This window comes from Corythoichthys intestinalis, chromosome 11 (genome assembly GCF_030265065.1).
Source record: "Corythoichthys intestinalis isolate RoL2023-P3 chromosome 11, ASM3026506v1, whole genome shotgun sequence".
NCBI classification, from domain to species: Eukaryota; Metazoa; Chordata; class Actinopteri; order Syngnathiformes; family Syngnathidae; genus Corythoichthys; species Corythoichthys intestinalis.
In genome coordinates this window covers 26,305,169-26,332,730 of record NC_080405.1, presented here as the reverse complement: position 1 = coordinate 26,332,730, position 27,562 = coordinate 26,305,169, and the positions used below count along the sequence as shown (strand labels likewise).

General features: G+C 38.4%; 1 protein-coding gene across 2 annotated transcripts; it reads left to right on the top strand.

Moving 5' to 3' along the window:
- Positions 1-715: 715 nt before the first annotated feature.
- Positions 716-27,562, top strand: LOC130924157 (LON peptidase N-terminal domain and RING finger protein 3-like). 2 transcript variants are annotated; one of them, XM_057850539.1, is made up of 12 exons: positions 716-1,506; positions 5,152-5,270; positions 5,401-5,523; positions 7,491-7,604; positions 7,677-7,851; positions 7,932-8,016; positions 8,085-8,199; positions 8,310-8,431; positions 13,257-13,415; positions 13,495-13,657; positions 13,734-13,883; positions 27,192-27,562. In XM_057850539.1, the coding sequence occupies exons 1-12, from the start codon at positions 804-806 to the stop codon at positions 27,210-27,212; spliced, it is 2,049 nt and encodes a 682-aa protein (XP_057706522.1). In that variant the 5' UTR covers positions 716-803; the 3' UTR covers positions 27,213-27,562. The 2 variants fall into 2 exon arrangements, with proteins under 2 accessions (XP_057706522.1, XP_057706520.1); XM_057850537.1 differs by lacking the exon at positions 27,192-27,562 and adding an exon at positions 19,403-23,104.

Sequence of the window (27,562 nt, the reverse complement as noted above, 5' to 3'; positions counted from 1 at the left end):
TTAAAAAAGATATTTTTGGGGGGGAATATGCCCTCCTGTTCAAAATTTTTCTTCCTCCGGAAAAATGTGATTTTAAGCTTTCCAATGTTCTATCACACATGCATATAGGACAATTTTAAAATTTGGCCAAATTGGGGGTCTCAAAGCAGAACTTCAAGTCACCAGAGTGTTTTACGCCTTATGCTTGATGTACATTCCTGTGACAGTCTTTTTTTGTTTTTTATTTTTTTGGTTGGGAGGAGGAAAAGTGTCAAATCTGAGTGAACAAATTCAAACACACACAAAAAATAAAATAAATGGATTGGACGTCTGTAGCCGTTCAGGGCAGTGAAACATGATCACTAAATGCTAGTCTGATTTGCATAAATTGAGGTTAAACGTCCCACTGAGTTAAATTGAAAGATGTTTTGGAAGGATGTTTTAGTCTGTACAACAAAGTGTGACTTATGAATGTATTTCAAATGTAGTTTGCCTTTGGAATATTGAAAGACGTAATTATATACCTGACCCGTCCGGCGAGTCTAGAATGCAGGTCAGAGCGGCTGCTGCCCTACAGTCACTACGGTTAAGAACGTGTTACATGGCGAATTGTTTTGTAATCGTTTTTTTCCCTCAGCGATAGTCCAATGAGAACGTCCCACTGGGGTCACGTGACACAACTTTTACGTAAGCCCCCCGCCCTCCCTCCCCTGCTGTAATGAATGAGACGCGTAGTTCATGGAAGTCAAGTGAGAGCGCGCCGGTAGTTTAGTCTTCAGTGCTTCCCGGTACACACGTAACACTAGCGGGGATGCTCCACACATATGAGCTCCTCCAACAAGCTAGCCGCCATGGGGACAGAGAGCGAGAGCATGCTGCAGCTCGCCGCGGAAGCTTTCCGGGCGAAAAACTTCGACCTGGCCGCGGATATTTACGAGTGCCAGCTCGCGGCACTGGCAGAAGAAGACACCCGACATGAGCTGACGGTCAAGCGGGCGGACGCGCTCGCGTTCGGGGGGAAATTCGCGGAGGCTTTCATGGTGTACCGACGAGCCGCGGAGATGGAGAGACTGAAACCCGCACATCTGGACAACCTCGTCGACTACTTGACCTCCATCACGAGGCTAGACAACGACAATGACCGGCGGGGTGAGGACACGGAAGCCCGCGCGACGGCGGCGGGACACCCCGACGCAAAAGCCACAGGTTGCCGGGGCGAAGACTTGTCATGTCGGATATGTCTGAGTTCGCTGTTCGAGCCTGTCACTTTGGCGTGCGGGCACTGCTTCTGTAAAAAGTGTCTGGAGAGGGAAAAGAAGGACAAGGAGGTGATTTGTAAGGAGTGCAGGCTCAGTAGCGGAGTGGCTGTCCACAGCTTTAGGGTCAACGTGGTGCTCAGCAACATCCTGGCCAAATGGTTCCCGAGGGTCTACCAGGCCGGTCAACTGAGACGGGAGGGCAACGGCCTCTACTCGGAGAAGAAGGTGGAAGCGGCCCTGGAGAAATACAACCAAGCTATCTTGATTTGTGAGTCATGGCTGTTATTTATTTTTGAATACTAACTTCATCGACAATAACTAACTTTTTTTGTATCACATGATACAACAATAGAATCTAATGTTTCCCAGGTTATGTGATATTGATCATGACCTCCTTTCTACCAATGATTATTATCACAGTGTTCAGGACTTCACAAAACAGAGGGCAGAGAAAAAGACACTTCAATGTGTGTCATGAAAACATGTACTGCAAACTTTATCGTGCGCTTATGTATGTATGTGTGTGTGTGTGTGGGGGCGTGACGCGCACTGCGTCTCCACGTGTTGAATAACAAGCTGAATGTTGGCTGGGCCAGTGGGCCAAACATTGCGTAAGCACATCACCGCCCCCTTGGCTCGCTCGTTGTGTAATGGGAGAATGACACAAATGTAGGTCAAGGGTATTATTGTAGGTCACCACTAGGAATACTCAATAGGCCAACTTTGCTTCTATAACGGGCCTCCAGACATGCTGATATACAAGATTAACTCATAGTCCTCCATTGACAGTGATAGACGTCTAATCCTTTTGAATTGGGAGCTGCCAGCCTCTCCCAGTTCAAATGGATTAGATGTCTATCACTGTAAATCGCAATAAAACTTTACCATTGCTAACCCTCCATTTTCTCTGGTTTTACATGACTATATTATGCAAGGCTGGTAGTTAAGGACACCATAAATACTGTTCATGAAAGAAAAATGCCTCTCCTGTCTACATTAGTAGGCTTGTGATAGACGTCTAATCCATTTGAATTGGGAGCAGCCAGCCTCTCCCAGTTCAAATGGATTAGATGTCTATCACTGTAAATGGCGGTAAAACTTGAACATACTGAATAGGCCAACTTTTCTTCTATAACGGGCCTCCAGACATCCTGATATACAAGATTAACTCATTGTCTTCCATTGACAGTGATAGACGTCTAATCCATTTAAATTGAAAGCTGCCTGCCTCTCCCAGCTCAAATGGATTAGATGTCTATCACTGTAAATCGCAATAAAACTTGACCATTGCCAACCCTCCATTTTCTCTGGTTTTGCATGACTATTTTATGCAAGGCTGGTAGTTAAGGACACCATAAATACTCTTCATGAAAGAAAAATGCCTCTCAAAAGAAAACAGGGTTAGCGATTAGTAGGCACGTGCTGGTATGATGTTCTGATGGTATGATAACCTTAAGCCAAAATGTCATGGTATCACGGTATTGCTATCACAGCTCTAAAATGTGTTACTTTCAAATATATGGGTTTGAAAAAAAAAAAAAAAAAAAAAAAACTTTTTTACATTGAACAGGATTTTTATTTTTCAAAACATTCTCAAATTGGTTAAAGTTAAAATATTTTTTTTTAAAAACAATTTATTGTGAAGAAAATTAAAATGAATGCAGTCCTTTAAGTGAGCCTAAACTAGGGCTGTAGCTATCGATTATTTTAGTAGTCGATTAATCGATGAACTAGTTAGTTCAAATAATCGAGTAATATAGCGGATAAAGATCATGGAAAATGGTATAAAACGGTATAAAAAAAAGAGGATCTATGTACAACAATAGAACAGTTGGCTAACTTACATAGCAAAAGTCCGCTAGCTAAATGCTAAGTTTATTTTTTTACAATGCTCTTAACAAATGGTTCAGACACATATTCCCACAAAAAAAAAAAAAAAACGATTAAATATGCCTCAAAACTAAATTATGAATGCATAAAAAACATTGGGTCAAACATAAACTTAGCTTACGTTGGTCTTATCAGGGGGCAGTTGGATTCAGCCATGTGAAATGAAGCAGACCAGAGGGCAGTGTATCCACCCTAATTAACAAAACTAAATGCAGTTTCAAAATAAACCATTTACAACACCACTTTAATTAAACGAATACTTGAAGCAATAAAATTTAATTTGAATATTTTTTTCGAATCGAATACTTGAGTTAATCGATTAATCGTTGCAGCACTGGCCTAAACCCACAGCCACAGCTCAACATTATTACCACCAGAACAAAAATAATTGAATTATTTTCCATAAAAACCGCGTGTACTCGTATCATGTTTACATTATACGCACTCTCTTTCTCGACACAGACAGTTGCCAGAGAGAAAAAACACACCAAGTTTTACTCCTGCTAGTCACACTAAACAAGCTGGAGTTAACTCTCGTACCTGGTGGGAAACGTTCATGACAGTGTTTACTACCGTTTAATTTTGTATAAATGCAAAATCATATTGGAGGTATTGCCTCCTTAGCAGCAACCCTCCGCAAAAATGTTTTACACATGGGTTTGCCTCCTCCTCTAGGCCGTGGCCGTCTGTCACGTTTCTGTAGCCAAAGTATTCCCATACCGGCAATTTTGTTTTCTTCGATGAGGGAAAAAGTTCACGAGTTTCACCTCCTCCAGCCTTTGTGTAGCACAACTGACTCACTGACACTGAGTAACAACCGGCAGGGGAGGTTTGAGCGCATTGCAGCTGCAAGCGAGGGATTTCTCCATGCTTTTTTGGAATACATCCAACTTGATTCTCAATTTGAATAGCATAATCATTCTTTAATATTATATTACAGTCGCGTTACACGACTACAATTAGGAGTAAAAGTATCGTTATGAATTTTCACGCGGTCGTAGATGGTGTCTTAGATCTGAATTGAGGTCACGGGTGGAATCAATTTTATGTCGAGACATTTGGCTGTTGTGTGTCATATCACGCCAAGCCCTCAGGGAATGCAAGTGAGTTCACTGTCTTGTACTGTAGAGAAGTATAATTAGCACAGGGTTTTTGGGAGTGTGGATAAATGTGTATGGAATGAACTAGTATGTGTGCATCAACATCTACTGAACACCTTTTTCTTAGAAGGTGTTCAGTTGTGTTTGTTTTTTAAATGTTTTTTTTTTTTTTTTTTTTTGTAATTTTTTTTTGGTGTTTTTATTTCATTTCAATTTCGCCCATATTGACAGATATGTCCTGAATCCTCCTTCAATATTCTTTAGGCTAAATGTGACATTTGCATAAGTTTTTAGTAGTTATGAAACACAGAATGTGGGTCACCTTGATAGTGCTGCATGGTTTTGTAAGACAGGCGTTTTGTAATATGGGACCTAATCGTTTTGATATGCAAAAGTCATTCTTTCATATGACTTGCCCCACATGTAACTCTCTTATATATCTAGTTTGGTATTACATATATGTATTGGTGTTACATATATATGTATTACATATCTGTCAAGTTTCAGCATTCAAAATTATGCATTTTAATTTTCCATATCGGTTGACAAAAGATGGTTGAGAGTACAAATGGTCATTAAAATGATTTTGAGTTCACATCAAATTTACAGTTATAGAATTAGGCTGTTGGAACCACCTCTGCTTTTATTTCAGCTTTTAAAACTTAATGATATTGCAATCATTTTTCAATAATGAACAGGGAATTTCACATTCTTTGGAATTCAGTTCTTTTTTTTAGTTTGTTTACCTACCAAAGTTTAAATCCAAGGAAATTCTGTTGATGCAACTTTTAACCTTTTTGTTTATTGTCACAACGTTTGTGAGACAAGACAAGCAATTTAAAACCTGACACTTTATTCATGCGGTTGTATTTAATAGGAAACCTAATATATATTTTTTAAATTATTGTTATTCTACACTTTAGCACCCATGGACCACATCCTTTTCAGTAATCGTTCCCAGATCTACTCCAGTCTGAAAGACTATGAAAAGGCCCTGAGAGATGCTGAGATGGCCTGCAGACTTATGCCTCTGTGGTCCAAGGTACGACCTAATATGGAGAAAGCAAATCCACACCTTTCCTTGAGTTAGACTCTATGATTAACTTTTAAAAATATATATATACTTCTAAAATATTTTCACACATTAAATTCTAACTTTTTCATTCCACCAGGGTCATGTCCGTAAAGCACAGGCCCTGGTGTCACTGGGCAGGACTGAGGAAGCGTTGCGAGAATACCTGCTATGTCTTTCCATAGAGCCTGAATGTCGACTGGCTAGAAATGAAGTTCACAAGGTATTCATACTTTTGTGTATTCACTACTTTTTCATGAATTTCATAAACTGATGGATTCAGTTTATTTAGAATGTCCAATCTAAGGGGTTTGTAATAATGGTTTTACCTTGTACATGCAGCAAAGCAAGTACTATCTGAATATGGTGTTGCCAGTATAACAAAATATTTAACTACTGTATATTCTAATGTATAAATTGCACCTGTATAAAGGAAAATGTCGCATTGGATTTATACTTGCATTTTTGGGGTGAAATATACATTTCTTAAACAGATCAAGAACGGGTATTTTTATTTAAATGCAATATTGCTGCCAGTGCCCGATACAGTTTTTGGAGTATAAGACATTATCGGATTTGGCCAATCCAGTATTCAAGTGTGTTTTCATCCTGGTTGGCTGCCGTAAATCAATCAACCACTGGGCAAACATGTCTGCTGTGTTGGACCACTTTTCTTTAGAAACCAGTGATGGTAAAAGAGCATAGTGTAACATTTGTAAATAGAGCATTCCACATGGAGGTACAACATACAAGTTCAAATGAACTACGATCGTCCAGCTCCCTAACTCATCATCAGCCCTGAGACATAAGCACAACTGAAGAGCACCCGTGCCGTCTACTGGAAAACTGAACCCATAGGCAGTATAGGTGCCTAAAATAACGTTTGGATAATTATTTATGTTAATTGTAAATAATTTATTTGGTTATATAAGACAGAATTTTTATTTGTTTACTTGGTTTAATTGGACGGGCTTGTGACGTCATGTCGTACGATATAAATGGGCAGCAAGGGCTGTTTTGGACGAGTCAGTCGGCATGACCGCAGGAAGGAGTAAGGATAGAGCCCAGATAATTTTTTGACCTACATTCTCTTCATCTCTACCTCTTTTTCTAGCGATCTCAGTTGCTCTTTTTTGTTTGTATTTTGGATGTCGCTCAGTGGATTGCCATTTGTTGTATTAAAGAACGAACACGTAAGGAGCGGCGTGAGAGTTTTTCCTCCCCGCTGTCTCGCGGGTACGAGGGAGAACGAAGAAGATAGCCTCTGGCTGAAGGGCCTTTTTCATTGTGGATCCTACAGGCAGCAACACTGGTCTACAAACAAAATGCTTCCTGGATAAAAGTAGTGAGACTTTACTAAATTTGGGTCATTCAAAAAGACAAATGTGGTCAAAAATGTGAATTGGCTATATTTTTTTAATAGACAAAGTATCTGGCTTAAATGTTAAAATCCAAGCAATTTAGGCGAAAATGAGTATTACTGTAATTGAAATGAAAAGGGTTATTTCTGGGTAAAAATACAGTATGTCCCTAAAATAATTTTATACCATTTCAGACAAGAGCTTTACCATAAATGCTGTTTTTAATGTATTTCATAACTCCCAGTGTTATGGAAGTGGACAAAATGCTTCACACATTCGTTAGCTGATGATATCCATCTCATGTCAAATGTAGCCACTTGTAAAACTGATATCTAATTACACTAATGCATTTTTGTAATGAAACTTAAAGATTAAATATCTTGAATATTGTAGCTAACCAGCACTAAAATCTTTTATTTTTCAATCCATGTCACCACAGCAAGAAGGATTTAGCCATTTTTACCTCTGAAGCATATATATTCCAAAATTTTTGTAGACTAGTGCAATAAATACGCAGTGACTTAATCATCCCTACGACAAAAAAAATAATAAATTAAACCGGTTTCTGAGCATCGATGCATGTACGTAAATTCCTAGAATATATCTACAGTCATCTAAGATAGTGTCCTCACCAAGAAGACTACGAACAACACGTGAGTGAGTTGTAAAGCCTTCCGGCCAGTCTACCTCTGCTGTGCTTTCTACCCATAAAAATGATAAAAAGAGGCAAAAAGCAAATGTACCAAATTTCTTTAATTTTATTAGACACTCCTTAGACACAGAAGGAGCAAATTGTAAAATAATGTAAATGACATTTTATTTTGTAAAGCTTCTTAGTGACCTCTTGGCCCCTGTGGTGACTGATAAGGTGCCCATCTCAGACTTCCCCAGCATCCTACCTTCTAGAAGGCACATGAAGAATGGCGTCAGTGTAACCTCTCAGGTAAGAGAAGATTGAGTGAGCACGGTTTGACAATATGGTTAATTATAACATTTCCCCACGTCCTTCTCTCAGCTTTTTGACTCTGTCCGGCCGTCATTGGAGTGGAGCATGGCTTCCGGCGCTCAGGAGGACCGAAATATGGACCACTGTCTTTTACACAAGAGGAAGCGAAGGATCACAAAAGAGGAGTGGGAAAAAGGGCAGGAAGAAGAAGGGAAGAGTGATGCTAAAAAAAGATTAAAGTCTGGTGAGCACATGCAGAAATATAGTGACTATGGCAATGATGCACTAAAAAATGAAGCGCTGAAGGCACGTCTCGTATTTTAGAATCAGCAGAGGTGAACAATCTGTGGAGTTCTCCAGTTGGTGAAATTTTGGACCCGACAGATTTGGAATGTTCTCTTTGCATGAGGTGAGGAGCTGTATCTTAAATCAGTTGCAGCTGTTAACATAAATGCTAAAGGGCAGTCTTTTACTTAGATTGCTCTATGAGCCGGTGACGACGCCGTGCGGCCACAGCTTCTGTCTCCAGTGCCTCAAGAGATGTCTGGACCACAACCCAAAGTGTCCACTCTGCAAAGAAGAGTTGTCAGAAGTATTTGAGCTTCCTGTTCTAACTATTCTGTGTCTATAAACTGCTGTGTACTATTGCCACAATTCATTGTCGATCTCGTATACTAAGTGTCTGCGTATCTGTCTCTGCAGTACCTAGTCCAAAGACAATACTGCAAGACCACATTAATGGAAAACCTCATAGAGAGATATCTTCCGTCTGAGCTCATGGAAAGACAGAAAATTCACAATGAGGAGATGGCTGAGCTTTCCAAGTGAGTTTACAACTTCCTCTCAATATGAGGAGCAGAATTATTTGCACCCCTTGTAATTTTGCAAGTTCACCCACTTAGAAAATAGGTAGAGGTCTGAAATTTCAATCATAGATGCATTTCCACTCATAGAAACATAATTTTTAAAAGCGTCAGAAATCACATTGTATGATTTTTAAAAACAATTTATTTGTAATTTACTGGGGTTCATAAGTATTTGTACCACTGAGAATCAGCAATAATTATGACACTCAAAGATTTGTCAGACTATCTTAAAAAAAATCCACCTTCACCCCATGAGTAACCACCCACCCACCACCACCCGTTTGAGCTCATTATTGTCGCCTGTGCACCTCACAGTCAGTAATAATCCAACTGCTACTATGGGACAATTGGAAAGCAGCTTGGTAAGAATAAATCAACAGTTGCAGAAATTGTTAGAAAATGGAAAAAGCTAAACATGACTGAGAATCTACCTCGAACTGGGGCTCCATGTAAAAATGTCTCCTCATGGGGCATCACTCATGATGAGAAAAGTGAGGGCTAAGCCTAGAACTACACGGCGGGAGTTGGTCAATGTCCTGAGGAGAGCTGGATACACAGTTTCAAAGGCTGCTGTCAGTACAATACTACGGTGCAATGGTTTAAAATCGTGCTTTGCTCAAAAGGTTCCCCTGTTGAAACCAGTACATGTGAAGACCCGTCTGAAGTTTGCCAGGGACCATCTGAATGATGCAGAGGGGTCATGGGAGAAAGTCATGAGACCAAAGTAGAACTTTTTGGTGCAAACTTTACTCGTCATTTGGGGAAGAAAAAGAAGGGTTCTTGGGATTGTACTCATACAATCCCAAGAACACCAACCCCACTGTGAAGTGTGGGGGTGGAAACCTCATTCTTTGAGGCTGCTTTTGGCAAAAGGGACAGGACGACTGAACTGTATAAAGCAGAGGATGAATGGTGAATTGTATTGTCAGATTTTGAGCCACAACCGCCTTTCCTCAGTCAGAGACTTGAAGATTAGTCAAGGCTGGATCTTCCAACATGACAATGATCCGAAGCACACAGCCAAGCTGACCAAGAAGTGGCTTTGTAAAAAGCATATCAAGGTTCTGTAGTGGCCTAGCCAGTCTTCAGGCCTCAGTCCAATAGAAAAATTTTTGGATGGAGCTCAAACTTTTTTCTCAACAACAGCCCCAAAACCTGACAGGTCTAAAGAACATTTTTGTGTGGAGGAATGGGCCAAAATCACTGTTTTCATATATGAAAACTTGGTGAAGAACAACAGAAAGTGTCTGACTTCTGTAATTGCAAACAAAGGCTTCTGCACTAAATATTAGCGCTGATTTTGTTAGGGGTACAAATACTTATGAACCCCAATAAATTACAAATAAATTATTGCAAAATCATACAATGTGAGTTCCGGAATTTATTATTATTATTTTTTTTTTTAGATTATGTCCCTATAAGTTGAAATGCCTCTATGATTGACATTACAGACCTCTACCTATTTTCTAAGTGCATGAAATTGCAAAACCAAGGGGTGTACAGTATATACTTCTGCTCCTCACTGTATAGTCTCCTATCATGGTACCTTCTTATGATTTATGACATGTTTAACACGACTATAGATAGCTGAGAGATGTCTGAAGTCTGGACTTGGGTAACCTTTCCTCTCGTGCCACGCCTTATTTGTTGGCCTGACATAACTTGTTTGACCTACTGCCCCACTGTAGCTCGTCTGTCGAGATGACACACTGACCTCTTATTAGATAAGCGTCATGCCAAGTGTCAAATATCACCAACCGGAGGCCTGAGCATAAAAATCTATTTATAATTATTAACCTTATACAGTGTCATGTTATTTAGGTCTGTATTTTTTATATTTTATCGTTGAAGGTCAATTTTTAAATTAGCTGAATGGAGTCAGTGCGCTTTGCTGTTTTGACTATTTAATATGCCGTGCTGCACAATGGATCAGAAAAATTTACGCCACAAATGGACTAAATTAATGGTTCTCTAACTTTTGGAGGGGGAAAAAATGGCGAAGTACCACTAAAATGACCATCATTAAACTAGAAGGCCTCAATAGCGATTAATATAAATAGACAAAGGTTGTTTTCCAAAAGTTGTAGGTTAAAAAAAAAAGATTTTTCATGAGTAACATCCCAAATTTAATGTGGAAAAACTAATTTCAAATATTGCAAATATTTTTTTGCTCTGAGTCTAAAGGCATTCAACAAGAAATATTAAACAATAATAAATACATAAATCGACGACGACAGAAGATAAAATCCAAATTAAACGATATTAAAATGTTATTGGAAAACATGTAATTTAAGCTTAAAGAATCAAAATAAAAGACAAAAAATATAATCTCGCAAATAAGCAAGTTATGACATTGGTCTCTGAAATTAAATTCCTAAAAAAAAATTTTTCAATGCAATGCATGTTAAAAAAAAGATATTAATTGGAAATGATATTTTTCATGCCAAATTTAATCGTGATGTTTTACCGAAAATGAAACAAACTGTAAAGCAGATAGTTTCTTGAATACATGTCAAGTTGTTTTGTAAATGCAAAACAATGCAAATAAATAAATGCAAATAAGTAAATGCAAATATTAACTAATTTCCTGCCATTGTCAAAGATAAACATCCAATTCATTTAAACTGGGAGGGCGGGCTCTGAATGCTCATCTGTCAATGCTATTGACGGCACAAGATGTCCAATCCATTATGACTAGGAGGGGTGGCAGTGATCATTCGCTGCCTGCAGTGTTGTTTTTGGCAGCCCTTTTAATTTTCTTCTTAGTCGTTTAGACGAAAATACTTACTGGTCTTTGTCACATTTTAGTCATTTCAAAATTTGTTCGTGTTGTTTTGGTCAACAAAAACTCAAGACAAACTTCAACAAACAATTAATCAAAAGGTTTTGTCTGTAAAATTTTAAAAGTCTCAGTGAAAAAATAAATAAATAAATAAAGGTTTCCAGCAATTTCGAATGAACATTGTCAGACGAACATAATTATAGCATCTACAAGGACATCACCATCTTCGTGATGTTAATACACACTCAGCAAGGCAAGGCGCGGCAAGGCAAATTTATTTTGTACAGCAAAATTCAACACAAGGTAATTCAAAGTGCTTAACATCACATGAAGATCATAAAAATCACATTAATCAATAGAACTTAAAAACAAAGACAATCGAAACAGGAAATAAAATTATACATAAAAATTGCTTTTAATTACGAATTGAAAAAAAATACAATAAAAAAAAAATACCACTACTACTACTAATAATAATTGAAATCAGCAATGGAGATAAAGCACAAGAGCAATAGAAAGCAAATAGATTGAAAGATATAGATAATTATGGATATGCTGTGCTAAACAAAAGCGTTTTTAGCCCTGATTTAAAGGAGCTAACAGTTTGAGCATACTTCAGAAGCATAATAACTAAATGCTGCCTCACCCTGCTTGGTTCTTGTTCTTGGAACATACAGGAGACCGGTTCCAGATGACCTTAGGGGTCTAGATGTTTCATAGGAATCTAACAAATCAAGCATGTATTTTGGTCCAAGGTCATTTAGTGTTTTGTAGACAAGCAGTAGTATTTTATAGTCTATCCTTTGACTCAATGGAAGCCAGTGTAACGATTTCAAAACCGGTGTAAAGTGGTTCAGCTTCCTTGTATTTGTGAGGAGTCTTGCTGCAGCATTCTGTACTAGCTGCAGCTTCCTGACTGATATTTATCAAGACCTGTAAATATAACATTGCTATAGTCCAATCTGCTGAAAATGAATGCATGCATGCATAAGTTTTTCCATGTCTTGTTGAGTGGGAAGCCCTTTAATTCTGGCTATATTTTTTAGGTGGTAATAAGCAGATTTAGTGATGGACTTGTGTGTTCAGTTGTGTGTCATCTGCATAGGTGTGATAGGAGATGTCATACTGTTCCATAATCTGAGCTAGGAGAAGGATATAGATGTTAAATAAGAGTGGTCCAAGAACTGACCCTTGAGGGACCCCACACGTGAATTTGGTTCGTTCTGACTGATGGTGTCCGATTGACACAAAGAAATCTCTATAATGTAAATAAGATGTGAACCACTGAAGAACAGTGTCAATAAGCCCTACCCATTTTACCAATCTGCTGAGTAGTATGTTGTGATCAACCGTGTCAGCAGGAAAATCATACATCATTTTAAATGAATTAAACCCACCTGGATGCCACGAACTGTATGTAAAAAAACAGATGTGGAAAAGTTTAAGATGACGCTTGCCACGCTAAATGCTAATGCGAACGCTATGCTAATGCTACAAGTTACATTCAGTGTGTGATGATCACTCATTACAGACCTTTAAAGGCTAAAGCAACATGGCATATTCTCTCGAGCCAAGATTACAAAAACAAATCTTACCAAGTGTTTTCAAAACAAGCAAGTCTGGAGCCTGGAGAGCAGTGCTACGATGCAGTCTAACTACATATACGATAAGAATATGTCACAGATTGTGAATTTATGACGGAAACTATGGCGCATTTTCATTGTCTCGTCAGACAAAAACTGGCATTCGTCTCTTTATGCTTTAGTCTCCCAAAACATGTTTTCAGCTCGTTATCGTCACGTCATTGTCATTAAAAAATTGTTCATTGACGAAATATTTTCGTTATCGTCCATTGTCACTGGCTGCCAGCCTCTGCCAGTCAAAATGGATTGAACGTGTCGCACCTTCAATGGAATTCAGTCAATAATTACATTATTCAGCTTTCAATATTTCCACGTTCCCATTTTTTTTTTCATATTGCTATCTTCTGGTTTTCTTCAGCCTCAACAAGAACGTGCCTATATTTGTGTGCACTATGGCCTTCCCCACCGTCCCCTGTCCTCTGCATATCTTCGAGCCCTGTTACCGACTGATGATTCGCCGATGCATGGAGACAGGAACCAACTGTTTCGGCATGTGTCTTGGGGACGACCTCAAAGGGTGGGTGTGCCATTCGCTTTCGGCCTATGCTTGCAGATCGTATGATATTCATTCACCTCCCTGTTTTTTTTTTAACTAGTTTCGCAGATTACGGCTGCCTGCTGGAGATTCGCGACGTGCAGTTCTTCTCCGACGGGCGCTCGGTCGTGGACACTATCGGCAGGCGGAGATTTAAAGTCGTCCAGCAGAGGGAGAGAGATGGCTACAATACGGCCGACATTGAGTACCTGGAGGACGTCAAGGTAATATTGAAAACGACGAAAAGTGACGGCGGATATTTTTTGCAAGACTCAAACTGGATTGCTAAATGGTTTGTAGGTGGAAGGCTTAGCAGTGGGGGAGCTGCAGTCGTTACATGACTCTGTGTACGACCAGGCTCTGGTCTGGGTCAACTCCCTGAAAACAGAGCAAAAGGAACGTATTGAAGGCCACTTTGGACCGATACCTGAGAAAGACTCTGAACTTCAGGTATGTGTCACTCTGGGCCAAATTACCCCGGGCAACATTTCAAAAATCAAATTGCTTTGGGGTTTTTTTTTTTTTTTTTTTTTAAAGTCTGACTTTTTAACTATTTTTTTAATATCAGTTTTTCACTTGTTACATCATTTTTTTCTCCACATCTTACAGTGCTAGCCAAAAGTAATGGCACCCCTGCAATTCTGTCAGATAATGCTCAATTTCTCCCAGAAAATGATTGCAATTACAAATGCTTCGGTAGTAATATCTTCATTTATTTTGCTTGCAATTAAAAAACACAAAACAGAATGGGGAAAAAATATTAAATCATTATCATTTTACACAAAACTTCAAAAATGGGCCAGACAAAAGTATTGGCACCCTTTGAAAAATCATGACGCTTCTCTAATTTGTGTAATTAACAGCACTTGTTACTTACCTGTGGCACATAACAGGTGGTGGCAACAACTAATTCACACTTGCAGCCAGTTAAAATGGATTAAAGTTGACTCAACTTCTGTCCTGTGTCCATTTGTGTACCACATTGAGCATGGAGAAAAGAAAGAAGACCAAAGAACTGTCTGAGGACTTGAGAAGTAAAATTGTGAGGAAGCATGGGCAATCTCAAGGCTACAAGTCCATCTCCAAAGACCTGAATGTTCCTGTCTCTACTAGGGCTGCAGCTATCGAATATTTTAGTAATCGAGTAATCGACTGAAAATTCTATCGATTAATCGAGTAATCGGATAAAACTTTTTTTTTAGGTAAAGAGCAATTATAATTATAGATGAGAAAACGACATTTCATCTAATACTGAACCATTTTCAGTCAATTACTGTCTTTGCTTTCGATGAACATTGTTGAAAACGGCCAACAATTGCATCTCAAAGGTGACTTAAAAAAAAGACTATTTCACTGCTTTCACTCAAAAAACTTTTAGATCTTATAAAAAAAATAAATAAAAAAATTCTTACCTAAAAATGTCATTACGCTTGATAACACACATCACTTAAAAGTTAGGTGTTTTTCCCACGTGTTTCAATTGAATTTCCACGTGTGTCAAGCTATAAGTTCTAGTTAAGTTTTAAGTTAGTCTAAACTGTAAGTCTTGATAGGATTTTGAGTTTTTGCAGTGTTCAAAATAAATGCTGTTCTGTATTGGAGCACATTAAGCACCAGTGCTACTTGGTAATATATCCAGTAATGACTACTGAGCTAAAATTGACAGTTAGCATTATTAAGTTTTTATTTTACACCCTAATCACTCTACAGCGCTGTTTTCACAAATTCAATCAAGCCTGTATGTAAGAGTTAGCCACGCATTGACAGTGGTCATAATGAATAGAAACCTAGCCATCCGCAGGGATAATGTTATGTGAGCGAGTGACAGCAACGTTGATCTTATTTATGAGCGCTGAGAAGTGTACTGCTTTAAGATGGCGGCTGTTTTATTAACGCCGCCGAGTCGGTCATTTCGCATCTAGTTCTACGTACATGTGATATCTATGACACGCATCAGACGGCAGACGCTACCTGCTACCACCGTAGCAACACGCGGGCGTAGTTTTTAGCAACGTCGACGCAGTTTGTAACGGCTGTCGGCTGCAGTAAGGTATTTTTTTTTTTATTGCGTCTTCCTCTACGCACGTGGCGTCAGCACGTTGTCCCGCATTAAAAGTAGTCTGGGCAAAACGCGATGCTGAGAGCTGTCAAAATTAAACGATTCCTCGAGGTGAATAAAATTACTCGGATCAGTTTTTAAACTCGAGTTACCCGAGTTGCTCGAGTATTCGTTTCAGCTCTAGTGTCTACCGTGCGCAGTGTCATCAATCAGTGTAAAGCCCATGGCAATGTGGCTAACCTCCCTAGATGTGGACAGAAAAGAAAAATTGACGAGAGATTTCAACGAAAGATTTTGCAGATGGTGGATAAAGAACCTCGACTAACATTCATAACAGTCCGACGGTACAAGTTTCAACCCGTACTATCCGTCGGGGTCTGAATGAAAAGGGACTCCATGGTAGGATACCCAGAAAGACCCCACTTCTGACCCAGAGACGTAAAAAAGCCAGGCTGAAGTTTGCCAAAACTTACCTGAGAAAGCCAAAATTGTTTTGGAAGAATGCTCTCTGGTCAGATGAGACAAGAGTAGGTTTTTTTGGGAAAAGGCATCAACATAGAGTTTACAGGAAAAAAATAACGCCTTGAAAGAACATGGTCCACACAGTCAACCATGGCATAGGTTCCCTGAAGTTTTGGGGTTGCTTTCCTGCCTCTGGCACTGGACTGCTTGACCGTTTGCATGACATTATGAAGTCTGAAGACTACCAACAAATTTTGCAGCATAATGTAGGGCCCAGTATGAGAAAGCTGGTTCTCCCTCAAAGGTCATGGGTCTTCCAGCAGGACAATGACCCAAAACACACTTCAAAAAGCACTAGAAAATGCTTTGAGAGAAAGCACTGGAGACTTCTAAAGTGGCCAGCAATGAGTCCAGACCTGAATCCCATAGAACACCTGTGGAGAGATCTGAAAATGGCACCCTTCAAATCTCAGACCTGGAGCATTTGGCCAAAGAAGACCTTTCTAAAATTCCAGCAGAGCATTGTAAGAAAGTCATTGATGGATACCGGAAGCGGTTCTTCAGTTATTTTGTGTAAAGGTTGTGCTACCAAGTATTAGGCTGAGGGTGCCAATACTTTTGTCCAGCCCATTTTTGGAGTTTTGTGTAATGTGATATATATTTTCTTCCTATTCTCTTTTGTGTTTTTTCATTGCAGGCAAAATAAATGAAGATATTACAACCAAAGCATTTGTAATTGCAATAATTTTCTGGGAGAAATTGAGCATTATCTGATAGAATTGCAGGGGTGCCAATACTTTTGGCCAGCACTGTGTCTACTTATTATATTGTACATATACAAAAACCAGACTTATGCTTTGTCAAAACATAATAGTGTTAAATAAATATTGCAGGCATGTCTATTACTTTCATATTTCATTTTTTGCCAGGGAAACTCTTTGAGTTTAACTGTGTAATCTTTTACAAGTTGGGAATGAACAGAAATTCATTGGATCAGGCATGAAAATGGGTCAGGGGTTAAAAAGGTGAGAAGGGTGTGGAGGAAATATGTTCCAGTACATTGTATTGTACACCCCAACAAAATATTGAGCTCTGTCGACCCACACTGTGTTTCAGCAGGGCCATGCAGAGACCGGTGGAGGGGTGGGTGCTCGTAGATCAAAAGGGGCACATGAACAAGTATTTAATAGACCTTAAAACAACATAATTTAAATTTTAACTAGCTTTAGATAATAATTGGCTGCGACTGTGACATACTGTACTTTAATTGGGAGGGGGCAACAGTGAATAGAAATCAAAACTGTCATCAACACTTTCTGGCTGTGACTCAGTCAGTCTGCCTCTTTTCTTCCTTCAACGTCTGCATCAAAACTTCCTTCCTCAACTTGTTCATCTGAGAACAAACCACATCAGATGGTCACTGAGCCACCAACAGCACAGTTTTCTTAAAACTATTATTTCATTATTATCCATACTTAACAACTCTAGCACCTAATGATTAATAAAGCAATGACATAAAAATCTTATAGAAAAATAACATTGTAATTGTGTTTATAATTGGATTTAATACCCGACTATCCTTGCAAACTTGTTCTTACCAGGTCTGCTATTCACCCAGCTGATGAGGTATCCACTGCCTTTAGCAGCCTCATCTAACTCCTTTTTTTTTATCCCTCAATCTCCCTTCCCTACGACGCATGTCTATGTAATGAAATATAAATATTTAAAAAAACAAACAGACTCCCCGGTGGCTTTTAGTTTTAAAGCTTTCTTAATTTCTTTCTCTCTCAATAACGATGGAGTTAGATTTGTGTTTTTATTATTCAATCAAAAAACAAAGTTACTTCTATCAAAAACAAAGTTGCTTCAATCAAAATACAGTATATACTTTTAATCCCAAAAAGTAGCTTCAATTTAAAAAAAAAAATGTTTTTGATTGCAATAATAAATTTGAGACAAAAAAAGCATTTGAAAACTATTTTTCTTGATTGAAACCAATTTTTCCAGTTAAGTAATGTTTTGCGTTTGGGCCACATTTTGGCTAGGACATTTGTGTCTTTATTATTCAATCAAATAAGTTGCTTCAAACAAAAAAATATATATAAAAAGAAAAACTTTGCACATGTGCCAATCACCGTTTACCAAAGCCTGAGAGGATTTGAGTAGACTCACTATGAAGCTTTTAATAAAGCCAAGCATTTTCTAACTACTTTATTCTTGTTTAAAAATAATTCGGTGGGGCAGTAACATGTTTAAAACTTATCATAATTCTTACATTTTGAAGTGCTTGAAAACCATTTATAAATGATACTTTGGTGAAAAAACATGTCTTATATATATGTATCTTTTTTCCAATGTAAAATCTGAATAAATGCATTGAACACGCACAAAAAAATGGGGGGGGGCGCTACTTCGCGGTTTTCACTTATTGCGGCGGGTTCTGGTCCCCATTAACCGCGAAAAACGGGGGATCCCTGTATTTCTGAAAAGCTTTAAGAAGCAGGACTCATTCCCACCACTCGTCGGGCCGCTGTTGTGCCGACACCGGCCGTTAGCTCAAATCCAAGCCGAAAATAACGTGTCTCTGGCGGACGACGGGAGCGATGTGAGGCGCCCCCTCCATCCGAGAGAATGCCGCTTAATTTGACTCAACAGTGTGTTTCTTCGTTTATATTACCGCTAAATACACAAGCTTGATGCCAATTTAACGGGAGCTATTTTTTTTTCATGGGAGATTTGGCTAGCTCTGGCAGTGTTTAACGCAAGCTGCAACGACTGGCAGTAACTTTTTTATATCGCAAAACGTGAAAACGATTGAAACCATTACTCACCAAATTCAATCTGCTGGCAAATACAGGCAAGTGTGTATGCTGCGCTCTGGTCTGCCCCGATGTGGATAAGGCCTGCTTTTTGTTTTCGCTGCTTTGCAATGCAACCGAAGGCTCTCCGAGCACTCCATGTACACGCGTAAGGAGTGCGCGTTTGGAATAATGGAACGCAGCTTGGGCCGATGATTGGTTCTCGTCAGCGAAGCATCTAGAAGGATTTGCTGACTGTGTTCTTAAGTGCTCAGTTTACGTACTAAGTTAATCACATGATGATAACAATAATAATTAAATAAAACCTCCCGACCCCCCCCCCCCCCCCCCCCCAAATAATTTCTCCTCGGATCTACGCAATTCACGTAGGTCGCCCTTTTTGACTTCAAAACGGTGAATTTCGCCGAAAGGTGAGAGATTTTCATGCCTGTTGGATTATACCACAATTTCCAAAATTGAAGTTCAACTCGTTGGCTGCCATTTTCAGCGATAGACATCCAAACGATTTGAACTGGGAAAGGCTGGTAGCCATTAAGATAAATATAAAGGCGATATATTTCAGCATAATCCTTTATAAAACAAGATTTAGTACGATGTAAATTTACTGGACCTTGTCGACCCTTTCACAGGACAGTCCTAACGGTCCATCGTGGTGTTGGTGGTTACTCGCCGTTCTTCCATTAGAGGGCAGAGCCCAGCTGCCTTTCCTCGCCATCACGTCTCTGAAAGACCGCCTGAGCGGCATCCGCAAAGTTTTGCTCTTCATGGCTCGCAGCAGACATCGGGGACATGCCGTGGGTCAAAGGTCGTAGTCCCGCTCGCCCCCGATAACCAACGAGCAATTGACCTGTTCTTCCTTCTGAGACTTTTATGTTCAAGTGACACCACCTTCCAATAATTCATTCTTCTGAGAGGTGGAAGGCAACTCTTCCTCTTTATTTCATCTTTGTAAAAACAGACTTCTTATTGTGTCTAGATGTATATTTCATTATCTTTAAGATTATCATCTTTCTTTGTAAAAGTTTTCATAACGCTAATGCGCACAACAGAAGCAATGGACTCAACGTATGCCTGGCACTCCTCCAGTTTTTAGTTGTCAACACTTCCAACTTGAGATAATGTACTAAAATGAAAAAAAAAATGCAATACATTTACATTTTTCTTGAAGTGAGTTGCCTATCTAAACAGCTTTAAAGCAAAAACAAAGCCCCCTGATATACATATGTATATGCTTTATGTACAGTGCTTAACATGTTTAGACCACCAAACATTAGTAGAAAAAAAATAGTATTTTTACCATTGAAAATGTATATTTATTTTTAAGCAATATATGGAATACTTTGCTTTCCATACTACGTAATGCCATGCCTAGAATTGATACATATTCAGGTATGATGATAACATTTTAAAGTTTTTTTTTTAAACACCTTTCACACACTAGTGCATTATTACCACTTAAGAATAATATTGGGTGTTGGTCTATTCCATTTGTTAAGCACTTTATGTATCTAAGTGTACTTATGAATTCTGAGAGACCAAACATACAACTTTTTTGTAAAGGCACTCACTGCAATCAAGTGAATTATGATTGAAAAAATGAGTTGAAATCTATCAAGTGAAACGTCACTTAAAGAAAAAAAAAAACACTCTGACTGACTAATTTATTTGAATGTGTAATCTTTTTTTTCTTGTGTGGCATTTTTTTTTTTTATCTCCATTATTTATTTATTTTTTTCATTATTTATGCAAGCAATGACATTGTTTACATTTGTCAAAAAAAATGTGTTCCACAGGATTGTTTGTGTGAACGTAGAAATTTAGAGCACATATTGTACAAATGGAAAAGGAGAAAGAAAAAAACGGCTCACGTTGCTGCTTTGCGTCATATAATTTTTTTTTTTTTTTTTCAAATCAGTGTTAATTGTTTAATTGGTACTTCCACCCAAAGGAGGGAAAAATAACTTCCGTAGATTGAAATAGTTAATAAGTAACGACTTCTTTAAAAAAAAAAAAAAAAAAAAATCTTCCATTAAAATTCTAGATATGTGAATGAATTTATTCTTCATTCATGTTTCCATTTTCTTTTTTAAATGTTAGCAATCATGTATTTGGGAGACATTTTGGCTATTCCAGAAGTATATTGTGAGAGAAATTGTTATGCGTTTCTAAACAAAAAAAAAAGGACACCTTTCTTCCAAAATTGTTGTTGAGCCCAAAATTGGAGTTTGTTATGAATCATAATATTAAATATGCAATAGTACAGAGATGTCACCTTTAATAAATCACCTCAATTTGGTTTTTTTTTTTTATCTGCAATGAGGTAAATACAGTGTACTCCAACTTAGTTATCTACAGTGATCCCTCACTACTTCGTGCTTCAAACTTTGCGCCCTCAGTCCATGGCCGATTTTTTTATCCAATTGATAAAATAATATCAAATGCAGATGAGCTGTCTTGAGCTGATCGGGTAGTCTCACTCTCCCTCCCTCCCTCCCTCCCTCCCTCTCCCTGCTCTTTGTTGGTTAACTTGTTAAACAGTTGCTGTGGCAACTCATTGTGTGTACGTGAGCAGCTTGAGCAGATTTGAGTGGACTCACTCAATGAAGCGTTTAATAAAGCCAAACATTTTTCTTTATTTTTGTTTAAAAATAATTCGGTGGCACAGTAACATGTTTAAAACTTATCATAATCATAGGACACGCCCCCCAAATGACCTGATATGAAAAGGCCACGCCCCCCAAATGGCCACAAATGACCTGATATGACCAAGCCACGTCCCCCAAATGACCTGATATGACCAGGCCATGCCCTCCAAATGTCCCCAAACGACCTAATATGACTAGTGACATTTGAAGTGCTTAAAAAACATTTAAAATATGAACACTATATACATTTTTTAAAAATTGTACTTTGGAGGGAAAAAGTGAAAAAATGTCATATCTATCTCTTTCCAATGCTAAATCTGAATTAATACATTGAACACAAATTTTTTTTTTTGAAGATGTGCCCCCCATCTTCGTGGTTTTTCCACTTATCACGGAGGATTCTGGTCCCCATTAACCACGAAAAACGAGGGATCACTGTATTGTATTCTTGTAATAGTTTTTCTTTATTTACGTTTTCTATTACCCACAAAAATAAGCAGGGTTCAGTTGCACCTTTCTTGTATGTTTGATATTTCCCCACAATTTATGAGGTAAAGAAACATTTATTGTAATCATTAGATCTGAATCAACCTGTTAAGCTGATTTTCTTCCACAACTGAGCAAATATAATGGGCCAAAAAGGGAAATGCTTTCAGTCAAATGTAACTACTGTACACACAGAGTGTCAACCTACATGCGTTGCACCCAATTATGATTAGAATAATTGTTTTGCAATAGAAAATGATTGAAAACATCATGTAGCACATCTTCTTTGTGATGGACATTGGTTGAAAACTGAAAATGATCTTCCACTGAAAGCAGTTCAAGTGCCTTAAGTTGGACTTCTTCCTGTTACATAGAAAGTGGAATGTTTTATGTATGCGTGCAGATTTCCGGGGTTCCCTAAATTACAACAATTCCATACTGTGTATCTTTAATTTGAATACATCCTACTTACTATTCAGTTTCAAGAGATGGAAAAAATTAGGTGGACGAAGAGTGGGTTGAATATGACTATGTTTTAAATCATTAATGTTAAAATAAGCTAAGGATATCTCTGTAAGGTTTTTGTCCCTGTATAAGTCATCACATTTGTAAAAGTAGCAATTTAACTCATTGGCTGCCTTGAGGGCGATAGACATCCAATCCATGCGCCGTTCATGGCATTGAATGAGTTGACAAACTATGCTTCCATTAAAACTAGTTCAAATTAGCAGAAAGCACGAATACTGTTGAACTAGGTTACAAAGATGACAGTGATACTTTTGCTGCTTCCTTTTGTTAATTGTAAAAATGTATTTGTCAAGTAAACTGGATGCTCAAAGGCTGTTGCAGTCAATGTCATGATAAATGTCCTTGTACCGTCAAACTGACAATGTTCTAATAAAAGACAACATGCACATGACAACAGCAAGCAATGCAAATATTTGTTGGGCAGCTTTTGTGTCTATTTTATTTATTTTTTGGTTATTGGGTTGGAAATATTCAGACAATTAGGTTATAAAGATTATTGACTCCTTAATGCCTGTATTTACAATTACAAATATACTGTACATAACACATTGTAGGAATACACAATTACATAACATTTATACAAAAATACCAAATACAGAAAATTCGGATCGCAGGGGTGCTGGAGCCTCTCCAATACACCTATGGGCAGCTTGAATTGTTTACCAGTCAATCGCAGAATACAGGGGGGAAAAAGAAAGAACGAAAAATACAGTTAGAAATGTGAAAATCCTGAAATAATAATGTAAATTTCTTTTCTTTAAAAAAATAAAAATGAACATTTTATTTAAAATGTAAAAAATAGTAAAACATTAGAGCATTTAAATTTTTTCATCCATTCCTCTTCTAATATAATCCAATATTAGAAATGATGCTGTGTTGTCAAGAAAGTTATTAAAGTTCTCTTTGTTAGCAAAAGAAAATTCAGAGGAACATGTTCCTCTTGCATAATGAGTGCAACAGTTCATTTGATTGTGTTCTACAAGGTTGGCTAAGCTTCCTTAATGGGAACAGTTCACATTACTGATTGCATCATTAGTTTCAATGATCAATTATTTAGGTCTTTAACCTTTTGAAACTATCTCATCTATCAATGAATAAGGTTTGAAGGAAATATACCTTTTTTCCCCACGATGTTATATGAAGGTGTTGATCATGTGTTTAACACGCGTTCATCAAAATACCCTAGATTTAACAAGCTTTTTTATTCAACCTATTTCAATACGTTTTCAATACAGTACATCAGGGGCGCTGCCAGGGATTTTGGGCCCCATGAAAAGATATCACTTTGGGCCCCACCACCAGTGCCGGGACACACACACACACACACACACACACACACACATTTAGAGTATCAACTACGTAATTTCCTGCATTCTGGTGAATCTTTACACACTAATTTGTGCATTTTCTGCATTAATTTAAGATGAAAATATATTTATGTAAACATACAGCGTATAGAGCAATAATGAATAGACTGATATCATCTTTAAGAAATGTACTGAAGCCCATCTTTTACAATCTAAATATATTTTTATTAGAAATATTCTCAAATACCACAATGAATGACTTAAGTTAAAACAAAACTTTTATTCTAACAATACTACAGCATACATTAACGCCAATCAAAAAAACAATCTTTAGAATGATATAACAAAGCGAACACCACACATACACACACACACACACACACACATACACACGCAATCACACTCACAATTACAAACAAAGCGAGCAGATTGCAGGTTGCTCAGCCTTAGTCACCAAGAGCCCAGCGCCGAGCCTTCTTGATAGCAAAGTCAGTGATCAAATCATTAAAGTCTAGCTTCCTAGCCAACTGACTTTCAATGGACAACATGGCAAGACTAGAAAGCCTGTCCTGACACATAGTGGACCTCATATAATTTTCTATGAGTTTTAGCTTACTAAAAGCTCTCTCGCCGCCTGCAACCGTTACGGGGAGTGTACAAAATATTCGTAAAGCGATGCACACTTCTCCAAAAATGCTTTGCAGCTGCATCTTAAAAATTGCATTCAGGAGACCAAGAGAGGACAAGTTAGGGGGGAATGTAGCAGTATACACAGAGTTCAGGTGTCTTACTGAAGATGGTCCTGGCTCTGTAGTGTACATAAAATGACAAATATAACAATATCTTCTATATTATTCTAGTATCTTAATTTAATTATTAATTATGTATCATTAATTAATAATAATAATTATTATTATTAATTATTATTACTTATTACTATTTGTCTCTTAGCCACTGATATTTTATGTGTGGTGTGGCTGTGTTCAAGTTGATTCCTCACCTCCTTCAGTTGGGAGTAAAGATGAGGCTGGCTCATAAAGGGTGTCAGGAGACAGGGCTGCTGAGCCAGACGCAGCAAGAGGAGTTGTGCTTGTGCCTATTACAACAGGCGAGGGCAGAGACAACTGTTTTGGTGTGGAGAGCTTGCGAATGGGTTAACCTGCTGTACTAATTAAATGTAAGCTAAAAGTGGAGCAAACACTAGCTAGCAAACAATTACAGTATTTCATCATGGAGTAGGCTTAGCCCCATTTGAAAACTTACAATCTCCACTATAGGCTACAGCTCCGAAGCCAGGTCCCTTCCTTGTTAACTAAATTTAATTGATGACAAACTAAATTCAATAAATTCTTGACAAACTGGATTCAACCAGATTAAACAAAAAATCCACACCAACTTTCAACATGTGTATGATACCAAAAAATGCCGTCATTATTTGGAATTCATGTTCTTGAATTGGTCAGTGTCGCTCACTGAGGTCGGGAAAATCCCGTATTTCTTACGGAGTGAGCTGGGACCTGCTTCTGAGCTTTCTAATAGACGTCGCGTGAGCTAAAATAACAGGTTAATTTTCAGCACTACACTGACACAATTTACACCAACCTTCCTTTGTGAAGTACTTTTTCACATCCTGTTGGCCTTTTCTACCCCTCTCCTGCTTTGCTTTATTTTCTTTCCTCTTTTGATAGCCTGATTTCTGTTTTGAAAACATTTTTGATGTAGCCTACCGCACGCACAGTACTCAGAGTCATTGACTGGTGTAAATGTGCACCGCTGCTCAGCCTGCGCGCGGTCTGATCAAAGGAAGGGCGGACGAAACCAATTAATGAAAATACGCGGGGGCGGGGTTGCTGGCAGTACATATGCTCTCTGGATGTTTACTTTTGGCCAAAAACAAAACAAGAAAAAGAAACCCTTCGTTTTATACCTTTTAAAATTATAATGATTAATATTTAAATTTGCAAACGATTACCTAATGCTCTAATTTTCTTTGTGGGCCCCCTCAGGCCATGGGCCCTTAGAATCAGTACCACTTTTCCCCCCTATACAGCGCCCCTGCAGTACATTCACAGTGGAGCTTAAATTGGCTTCCATTGAGGGCGATAGACGTCTAATCCATTTTGACTGGTGGGGCTGGCATTGATCGTGAAACCCCCCCCCCCCCCCCAATCAAATTGAATTGAAGGTCTAGTGCCGTTAATGGCACTAATTGTACTAAATGCAGTGTTGCTTTGGCAGCCCTTTTATTTTCATCTTCGGCTTTTGGAATATAACACTTATTAGTCATAAATATATATTTTTGGAATTTCTCACATTTCTGCATAAACTCATCAAATGTGATCTTTGTCAAAATCACACAGATGAAAAAAAGTGTCTGCTTTAACTAAAACCACCCAAACATTAATAGGCTTTCATATTTTAATGAGGATAGTATGCAAAGAATGACAGAAGGGGGAAAAGTGAACCATCACATTTATTATTTTGTGGGCCCCCTTTGGCAGCAATAACTTCAACCAGTCGCTTCCTATAGTTGCAGATCAGTCTGGCACATCGATCAGGGCTAATCTTGGCCCATTCTTTTCTACAAAACTGCTGTAGTTCAGTCAGATTCCTGGGAGGTCTGGCGTGAATCGCTGTCTTTAGGTCATGCCACAGCATCTCAATGGGGTTCATGTCTGGACTTTGACTCGGCCACTCCAGAACGTGTATTTTGTTCTTCTGAAACCATTCTAAAGTTGATTTACTTCTGTGTTGTGGTTCATTGTCTTGTTGCATTAGCCATCTTCTTTTTAGCTTCAACTGTCTGACAGACGGCCCCAGGTTTTCCAGCAATACATCCTAATGAACTTTTGAATTTATTCTTCCAATAATGATTGCAAGTTGTCCAGGCCCTGAGGCAGTAAAACAGCCCCAAATCATGATGCTCCCTCCACCATGCTTCTCGGTGGGGATGAGGTGTTGATGTTGCTGAGCTGTTCCATTTTTCCTCCACATATGATGTTGTGTGTTACTCCCAAAAAATCAAACTTTGGTTGCATCGGTCCACAAAATATTTTGCCAAAACTTCTGTGGCGTGTGCAAGTGCCTTTTTGCAAACATTAAACGAGCAACATATTTTTTGTAGACAGCAGTGGCTTCCTTCGTGGAGTTCTCCCATGAACACCATTCTTGACCATAGTTTTGCATATAGTTGATGTGTGTATTGGTATGTGCCAGTGATTTCTGTAAGTCTTTAGCAGACACTCTAGGATGCTCTTTTACCTCTCTGAGTATTCTGCGCTGAACTCTTGGTGTCATCCTTGGTGGACGGCCACTGGGAGAGAAGCAACAGTCCCAAACTCTCTCCATTTGTAGACAACTTCTCTGACTGTTGATTGATGAACATCCAGACTTTTAGAGATGATTTTGCATCCTTTCCCAGCTTTATACAAATCGACAATCCTTGATCGCAGGTCTTCAGACAGCTCTTTTGACCGAGCCATGATGCACACCAGACAACGCTTCTCATCAAGACATTTCTTACCAGGTGTGTATTTTATAGTGGGCATGGCAGCTTTAAACCACTGATCAGCGATTGGGCACACACGTGACTTAAAATGTTTGGTAAAAAATTAGTTTCAATTGTTTTTTAAGTCTCCTTAGGCAGAGGGTTCTTTTCTAAAAATGTTTTTGTTAGCATTTTTTAAAAGTTACTCCAAAAATAAATGAATAAAGGTTTCCAACTATTTCGAATGAACTTGAACAGATGAACGCATATTGTAGCATCTACAAGGACAACGCCAACTTGGTGATAATAGAAACTTGGCAGGAAAACAGTACAATA

What these genes read in the sequence shown, in the direction of transcription:
- LOC130924157 (XM_057850537.1), top strand. Translation starts at nt 804, where the DNA reads ATGAGCTCCTCCAACAAGCTAGCCGCCATGGGGACAGAGAGCGAGAGC. An exon ending in CTAGAAATGAAGTTCACAAG is followed by an intron (nt 5,524 to 7,490) that starts GTATTCATACTT and finishes TATTTTGTAAAG; the next exon opens with CTTCTTAGTGACCTCTTGGC. An exon ending in GAGATGGCTGAGCTTTCCAA is followed by an intron (nt 8,432 to 13,256) that starts GTGAGTTTACAA and finishes GGTTTTCTTCAG; the next exon opens with CCTCAACAAGAACGTGCCTA.